General features: G+C 35.2%; 3 protein-coding genes across 3 annotated transcripts; 2 read left to right on the top strand and 1 right to left on the bottom strand.

Annotated features, from left to right (window-relative positions):
• Positions 1-2753: 2753 nt before the first annotated feature.
• On the top strand, positions 2754-3477 carry LOC109582876 (kelch domain-containing protein 1-like). The gene is made up of 3 exons (XM_019997913.1): positions 2754-2966; positions 3014-3189; positions 3250-3477. The coding sequence occupies exons 1-3, from the start codon at positions 2792-2794 to the stop codon at positions 3460-3462; spliced, it is 564 nt and encodes a 187-aa protein (XP_019853472.1). The 5' UTR covers positions 2754-2791; the 3' UTR covers positions 3463-3477.
• Positions 3478-3967: 490 nt separating this feature from the next.
• LOC105313157 (probable serine/threonine-protein kinase DDB_G0271682) lies at positions 3968-5275 on the top strand. The gene has a single exon (XM_011406345.2). The coding sequence runs from the start codon at positions 4009-4011 to the stop codon at positions 5122-5124; it is 1116 nt and encodes a 371-aa protein (XP_011404647.2). The 5' UTR covers positions 3968-4008; the 3' UTR covers positions 5125-5275.
• Positions 5276-5298: 23 nt separating this feature from the next.
• On the bottom strand, positions 5299-8400 carry LOC100637086 (hippocampus abundant transcript 1 protein-like). The gene is made up of 9 exons (XM_011406344.1): positions 8255-8400; positions 8011-8125; positions 7596-7817; positions 7243-7356; positions 7114-7185; positions 6220-6430; positions 5947-6170; positions 5539-5650; positions 5299-5452 (listed from the first exon to the last, which is right to left on the bottom strand). Exons 1-9 carry the CDS (start codon positions 8398-8400, stop codon positions 5427-5429), a joined length of 1242 nt encoding a protein of 413 aa, XP_011404646.1. The 3' UTR covers positions 5299-5426.
• Between the last annotated feature and the right edge of the window lie 20 nt (positions 8401-8420).

Below are 8420 nucleotides of genomic sequence, written 5' to 3'. Positions count from 1 at the left end.
TTTTTGTTTCGTCCTAATTTTTTATAACCAAATTGTTCCAATCCATTTTGCTATTGACCCACAAAATCAAATACATTATATCATCACATGGGCCATTTAGCTCAGGAGTCGCTTATAATACTTTAGAGCAGCATAAAAACAGTCATTTAGCTCAAAATTTGAACAAATTTTGAATTAAAAAATGTTTTTCATTTGTTCCTAATCTCCCTCTCTTTCATTATCAGATATTGTGGTAGAATGCAGGAGGAGAACATATCAAGAGCCATTATAGTCGTACAGCAAGGAATGACTCCATCAGCTAAACAAGCACTAGTTGATATGGCACCTAAATACATACTGGAACAGTTCATGGAGGCGGAGCTTATGATTAATATAACGGAACATGAGGTGAGTGACTGTGGGTTAGATGTGGTTTATGCAGATTTGTAGTTGGTTCCGGAACATATTGTCATGACAACAGAAGAAAAGAGAGAATTGTTAGCAAGATAGTATCCTCATTAATATCTTAATTGAGATTGTTTTGCTTTTTTATGATCTACTCATTTCCAAAGGCATAAAATTGCAAGCATTGAAGTTAAAATAATAGCTACATGCATCCATGTATTGCAACATTTCATTTTACAGTTATTTGTTCTTAATACACAATGATTAGTAAATTAAAAGAGCACCAGTTGCCTAAGATACAGTCAGGTGACCCTGTTGCTAGGTACTACGGACTCAAAAGAGGACAAGTAATGGATACCAAATTTCTAAAATTATCTCTCTCTCTCTCTCTCTCTCCTTCCTCCATTCATTAGAGTAAAATCTCCATTATCGGTCATGCCCCTTATCGGACACTTATTGCTCAGCTCCAGAACAGTTCAGCTGTTTTTAGCTAGTATCATCTGATAGATCTTTGATAACTATTAGGGCATGCAAGATATCAAAGCAAAAAATATTTGCATGCAAGAGACAGGAGCTCTCAAAGTTACAAATCGGACTACCCCAATTTCGGGTGAAAATGTCGTTCTGTGGACAGTGGCTGCCATTTCGAATCAAACACTAGCTCTTGCCTTGAAGCAGCATCATCAGTTTTGCCTATCATTGTGCTATTATAATTCCAAGTTTCAGAGCTCTGCCTCTTTTCTTCTTTGCACAGTAATTTTAAATATTCATGCAGGTGTATTGATCAATATTCGGTCAACCCTGATTCGGACTATTTCATGAAATCTTGCTCGCAAAGAAAAAATTAGCACTTCTGAAACATTAAAAAAATAGATATTACACAAATGTTTGTAGATCCAAGAGTTGAGTCCTTCTAGTTAAAAATAAGCCTGCCAGGGTAAAAATAACTAAAAAATGAGTCAAAAAGCCCCACCCAATGCATTATATAATTTGGGTGGGTAAAATTACTGATTTATTAGCCATTTTACTATGATTTTAACTCTAGCAGTATTATTTCTTAACTAAAACGACTCAACTATTGGATCTACAAACATTTGTGTAATACCTATTTTTTAAATGTTTCAGAAGTGCTAATTTTTTCTTTGCGAGCAAGATTTCATGAAATAGTCCATATCTATGAATAGTCCGAATCAGGGTTGACCGAATATTGATCAATACACCTGCATGAATATTTAAAATTACTGTGCAAAGAAGAAAAGAGGCAGAGCTCTGAAACTTGGAATTATAATAGCACAATGATAGGCAAAACTGATGATGCTGCTTCAAGGCAAGAGCTAGTGTTTGATTCGAAATGGCAGCCACTGTCCACAGAACGACATTTTCACCCGAAATTGAGGTAGTCCGATTTGTAACTTTGAGAGCTCCTGTCTCTTGCATGCAAATATTTTTTGCTTTGATATCTTGCATGCCCTAATAGTTATCAAAGATCTATCAGATGATACTAGCTAAAAACAGCTGAACTGTTATGGAGCTTAGCAATAAGCGTCCGATAAGGGGCGTGACCGATAACGGAGATTTTACTCTAGGTAGTAAAGATCATAAGACCAAGTGAAACAGCTGGCAGATATGCCACATACAGACTTGTACAATAAACCATAGATATTAGATCCGGGTCTTATATCTATGAATAAACATAATTTCAGTTTTGAAAAATTTATTATTAATCAGCCACACCTTTAATGAATTGATATGGCTGCCACACAACAGTTTATTTTAGAATCTACATATTAGAGTAAAATATTATAATTTCATTTACTCTATTATCTATGGAATCTACTACAGGAAATACCCCGTCTACGCTACTGTTGCTGCATCTACATGCACGTCTGATAACTCTGATTTATATTTTGATACAGCCCTGACTGCATCATTGTTGGATCCTGGTTTTATATAATAGCTCGTCAGACTAGGCTGGCTGCTATGTCGTTCAAAAGTAAGGTGTTACCAATCCATTATATATTTTTTATTGTCAATCATAGATAAACCGAGAAAAAGAGCCCATCACCGCGCTGTATCGATAGACCATTCATTGTACGTGTGGGCTGGCCATCATAATAAGTTGCCTGCAGTTCATGATAGTGCAGAGAAGAGAAGGATCACCAGTTATATACAACACTTTACTCTTTCAACTGGTCAATGGATCACTAGAGGTACTGCTGGCACTCCTCCATTAGGAATTATCGAATACTGCTGTACTGCAATAAAAGATCGATTGTATTATTTTGGGGGAAAGTGTGGCCATGATGACCTCGACGCTGACGACTGCTACCACAACAGTATTACACAACTGGATACCATTAGACTTCAATGGAGAGAATTAGAACCAACTGATGCAACTAGACCAGTTATGATGAGAGGCGCTGGTGGAATGATATCAATTGAACATGATGGAGTACACCATTTACTAATGATAGGAGGAAGGGGATCTAAACCAGCTGTACAACTACCTCATTATAAATATATTGAGTTTCCTCATGGAGACTGGCGTACTAATGAGCACTCAATTTATAATATATTATCAAGTAAAATAATAAAATTGTTTGAAGTTATGTTTATAATTTTAATTTAGGAAAATGGAGTGATCCTTCAATCATTGGTCAGTGTATACCACCTGCTAGTGACTTTATCATTGAAAAGGTCAACAACACTAGAGCTGTTCTGTTTGGTGGAATAGAAACTGATGATGATGCTATGACTACTGACACTAACAATATTTATATATTAGAGATATCAATCAGCACTGTGGTATGTTAAATTATGTGTATGCATGCATGCTATATGACATTGTTTATTTTTATTTATTAGTTCTGGCAGTATATAAAGAAACCTGAAGCAATAAACCAATGGCCTGTGGGTAGATTTGCTCATGCAGGTGATATTATTATAACTGGATTAAACTGTCCTATGCTAGTGATAAGTGGTGGCTTAAATAAGAATAATGATACATTAGATGATTGTTGGATCTTTAACATCACTCAACATTCCTGGGTAAAGGTATGTACAGTGAGATACATGTAAATTATTAATTTATTTCTATTAACAGTTAGATGTACCTCCCTCTGTTAGTGAGAGATGGGGTCATTCTGTCTCATCATTCAGTATCAGTAGTCCTCGTTATGTTTGGATAGTAACTGTTGGAGGACAGTGTCCCTCTGATTCCAACTACATCAGTAAACCTAGTGTTGCCATGTTACTTGAACTAGGTTAGTGTAACTTAGTATAGTGGGATGATATACCATATAGCCACAAGTTTAGAGGAAATAAACTTTCGCGAATCAGGCCACAAGTCTTTTTTCGTGAATTAACTTTTATGGTTTAAATTCCATGATTGAAGCCACACCCAAGATAGCCATTTTATTAAAGTACACATGATTATAGGTTTAAACAGATAAATTTTAGGAAATTAACTTTTGTGGATACGGAAAATCTGCAAAACCAGTGAAAATTGTACCCTAAAAATTAAGTGGCTATACGGTATTGATAAAGGATTAATTGTATGTATCTATTTTAGTTACTAATGATAAAGGACAGTGGGCAGTAGGTGATACATTAGATACCGATGGTATGAATAATGAAGAATACAAAAAGAGGTATCAGCAGCAACTACAAATAGGAGGAAGAATATGGTTGGAGGAGTACCAGAAACCAAGAAAGGAAGATACAGCCGATATTGAGCAAACCGTACAAGCTCTTATGAAGAGTCTTAAAGAGAAGAAGAGAGAACTACAGGAGAAGGATAATGAGCTACAGGAGAAGGATGGGGAGCTACAGGAGAAGAATATGGAGCTACAGAAGAAGGATAGAGAGCTGCAGGAGAAAGAGGAGATATTACGACAGAAGGATAGGGAGCTATGTCAGTCTCAAGATGCAGTTCGTAGGTACCAGCAACAAGTACTTACTGATGATCACTGGGTTATTAATAAAGATGAGGTGACTTTGATGGAGGAAGAGTTAGGAAGAGGATCTTATGCTGTCGTTACAGTTGGTATCTTTAGAGGTTTAAAAGTAGCTGTCAAGTCACTTCATAATATCATCATCTCAGATGTCAATTTGGCTCTCTTCTCCAGGGAAATGAGTATAGCATCACAAATACGTCATCCTAACCTGGTCCAGTTTATTGGTGCAACTAAAGTGGGTAATCCTCTCATCTTGACCGAACTGATGAGCACTAGTCTTTATAAAAAGCTTCAGGACACTGAGTTAACAAAGCAGCAGATCATGAGTATTGCTCAAGATGTAGCTTTAGGCCTCAACTACCTTCACCTGTTTAAGCCTCAGCCTATTATTCACAGAGATGTGAGCAGTCCTAACGTATTATTAAAGCCTTGCACTGGACCTGCTGGTTATGAAGCTAAAGTAGCAGATTATGGTACAGCTAAATTGCAACAAGGCACTAGTACTGGTACTGTTATGCCAGGCAATCCAGCATATGCTGCACCAGAAGCTCGTGATCCTGATCAACACAGTCCAGCAATGGATGTCTACAGTTACTCTGTTCTCCTTATGGAAATGAATTTACGTTGTCCACCGGAAATGACAACAGCAGAGAGAGCACGACAATCTGGTAGTGTCTCCTGGTCTGATATGAAGTCTCTCATACAAAGAGGACTTAAAATTGATCCTAGAGCTCGTCCTACTATGGCTCAAGTATTAGAGTCATTGAAAAGGATGAGGATTTGAATTAATATAATTATTTTTTTGCTAGTTTTAAATTAAAAACATTTATTTTTGTAGCCCTATTATACCTATCTTCTTTTTCAATTGCTTCAGTTCTTTTAATTTTTTCTCTTTTTTTCTTGAATTGATAACATGTCTTTCTGTATTAGCTCAAGTTCTTAACAAGATACATGGGTCTTAGCTTGCAGAGTTATCGTTGGAAATTCATGATAATAACAATGAGTGTGTGAGTGCATGTGACTGTTTTTTTATTAATATGAAACTGAGAGATGAAAATAATACTATACTGTACTCCAGTCCACTTGTCATAATACATTGAGTGAATTGTGTTCTAAAAAATAGAATCATTGTCAATTAAGACAACATGAACATTTTCTATGGTACATGTATTTTGTTAAAATCAATTCTTTTAGTTACCTGATGATTTCTTCATAAAACTATTAGTATCTTTAATACACAAGGCAACAACCAGTGCAATTAGTACTGGTATTACACCAAAGAGGAATGGAAGACCTCTGAATAGACCACCCTATCAATAATAATAATAATAATAATAATAATAATAATAATAATAATAATAATAATAATAATAATAATAATTGAGAGGTGGTTGGAGAAATTGGGAGTTGTTATAAGGGTGGAACATATTCAAAAGACAGTGTTGTTGGGGACTGCGAATATCATTAGACGGACTATACAATGATCACTAATTATTATCTATGTTTACTTGTTGTGAACTGATAATTTTTGTAACTTCTGGCTTGCTTTCGCAAGCTCTGTGTGTGTTCGTAATAATAATAATAATATATAATTAGTTTTTTTTACCTCATGCATGCTAATATCAGTAGGTGACATTGTACCATTAATTAGTACAGGACTGACTCCGCCCAACCCATGAATATCATTACTGCTGGTCGCTGCCATGGCAACACTCACACTACCCACTTCCTTCAAATGAACATGAGAAAGATAAAATATGAGACCAAAAAGGGCAGGGCCTAATCCGTTACATAAACCTCTCATTCCAGTCAAAATACCCAAAACCACACCTACATAATGAATAATTACTTAATATTAAAATTATAAAATTAATATTACCTTGTTGTTCTGGTTCGGCATTTTTGCTGACTAAAGCACTAATAGCTGGGTATATGATTGTTGATAAAGCGGCAAAGACACCAGCTGTCCACATTAGCCATTTACTGGTCCACACGCCATAAATGAATAGTTGTATAGCTTGTACTATTAGACCAAAGATGATGGTGTACTTGTGACCGACTAGGTGCATCAGACATGTTAACACTAGTGTCTGGAGAGAGAGAGAGAGAAATGGAGTCAGCCCAAACTTTGTACACAACATAAGTAGTACATGTATGTATATATATTATGCATCAGAAAAAGTCATGAAAATGGAGAATTCTCACCTTTTCAATTTTGGTGAAATTTGACTCAAGACTATGTACTATAGTACAGGGACTTTGGCCCGATTTTTGAGCAACTTAAAAAATTCATAAAAAATCCAATTTTAATCGGAATGAGCTCAAACTTTCTACACAATATAAGTACATGTATATGCATCAGAAAAACTCATGAAAATGGAGAATTCTCTCCTTTTCAATTTTGGCAAAATTTTACCAAAATCCCTGTACTACAGTACAGGGACTTTTGTCCAATTCTGGAGCAACTTTAAAAATTCATAAAAATTCAAATTTGATCGGAATCAGCTCAAACTTTCTACACAACATAAGAACATGTATATGCACCAGATAAAATTATAAAAATGAATAATTCTCTCCTTTTGAATTATGGCAAAATTTGGCCCGAGACCGTGTACTATGTACAGAGACTTTAGCCCAATTTTGGAGCAACTTTAAAAATTCATAAAAAACTCAAATTTGATCAGAATCAGCTCAAACTTTCCACACAACATAAGTACATGTAGATGTACATATCAGTGAATGTATAGACTATGTATGTGAATGTATAATATACCTGTGCTATTACTGATGCTATGCAAAGAAATGCAATAAAAACTGACACCTCTAATAAACTAAAACCAACAATCTAAAAAAATAATAACAAATAAAGATAAAATAAATTCCTTCCTCCTCTCTCTCTCACTTGTCTAAGGTAAAGAAAGAAGCATGAGTATTGGCCAGCCTCGGGTAAATAAGAGAGGAAGACCATAATGGAGAGAAGGAGGAGTTTAGGATCACTACCAGCTTTACCTAACGACTGAAAGAGAGAGAAATACATTTATGTACATGTACATGTACATGTATTATGTACTGTACATGTGCATGTAATTTAAAAGTCAAGTTTAAGGTCTATTTTTACTCTTTTCTGCTTCATACGTTGTAAATGTACATGCATGTGATATTAAGAGTAGATTATTATTATGAAGTTCTATTAGTTCAACAGAACTCCTGTATTTTATATTCTATTAAATTTCCTCTCCTTTCTCTCCCTCTTACAGCGAAAGGGTCGGCTTGTTTCCAACTAATAGGAGAACCCCATGATGTCTTCCTTGAGGTCTCGGGCAGTGACTCGGGAACAATGTAAATGATGAAAAATAAATTGAATATTGTAATTATTGACGCTAGGATTATGACTTGGTTCTGGCCACCAGCAAAACTGGTCAGCCAGGTTCCTAAAGCAGGACTGACGACTAAACTGGCAGCAAACGTAGCAGAAACCTGCCAATAAGAAAATGAAACGTAATTAATTTTAAAACCATAGTGTTAAATCAATTACACAGTACATTGTACAGTTACAAATGCAAAATAAAATTTTATAGCTTCTTTAAAAATTTTATAGGGTCATCCAACAAAAATAAAGAACTTATAAACATCACTATTATTTATTTATTATTATTTATTTATTACTTACTGATCCATATGAGTAGCTTCTCTGCTTTTCATTAGTACAGTCAGCAACATAAGCAAAGACTATTGAGAATGTAACAGAGAATATACCAGAAATAGCAATGACTATGAAATATAACCTACAAAAATAAATAAAAGGGAAAGAGAGAGAGGGGGGAGAAAGAAAAACCAAGAAAAAGAGAAGAAATATAATGAGAGAGATAGAAAAAGGAAGAGGGAGGAGAGGAGAGAAAGAAGGATGGGTTTACCATGAATCAAATAATAACAATGGTATTGGTAGACAGGTGAAGAACACAGATATCAATAAGAAGGACTTCCTGCCCCAGACATCAGATAGAGCACCAAGCAATGGAGCAGAAAGAAAAGACAAGAGACCCTGTAAAGAACAAACCATACAAGTACATGTACATTTAC

This window comes from Amphimedon queenslandica, unplaced genomic scaffold (genome assembly GCF_000090795.2).
Source record: "Amphimedon queenslandica unplaced genomic scaffold, v1.1 AMPQUscaffold_13348, whole genome shotgun sequence".
In the NCBI taxonomy this organism is placed as follows: Eukaryota; Metazoa; Porifera; class Demospongiae; order Haplosclerida; family Niphatidae; genus Amphimedon; species Amphimedon queenslandica.
The sequence above is the reverse complement of the archived record's forward strand: the minus strand, read 5'-3'. Positions and strand labels throughout refer to the sequence as shown.

Coding starts and splice junctions, on each gene's coding strand:
- LOC109582876 (XM_019997913.1), top strand. CDS start 2,792: ATGATGAGAGGCGCTGGTGGAATGATATCAATTGAACATGATGGAGTA. Junction 2,967..3,013: donor AATTTATAATATATTATCAA/GTAAAATAATAA, acceptor ATTTTAATTTAG/GAAAATGGAGTGATCCTTCA. Junction 3,190..3,249: donor AGATATCAATCAGCACTGTG/GTATGTTAAATT, acceptor TTTATTTATTAG/TTCTGGCAGTATATAAAGAA.
- LOC105313157 (XM_011406345.2), top strand. CDS start 4,009: ATGAATAATGAAGAATACAAAAAGAGGTATCAGCAGCAACTACAAATA.
- LOC100637086 (XM_011406344.1), bottom strand. CDS start 8,400: ATGGTTTGTTCTTTACAGGGTCTCTTGTCTTTTCTTTCTGCTCCATTG. Junction 7,357..7,595: donor AACAAGCCGACCCTTTCGCT/GTAAGAGGGAGA, acceptor TCTCTCTTTCAG/TCGTTAGGTAAAGCTGGTAG. Junction 6,171..6,219: donor TGCCGAACCAGAACAACAAG/GTAATATTAATT, acceptor TTCATTATGTAG/GTGTGGTTTTGGGTATTTTG.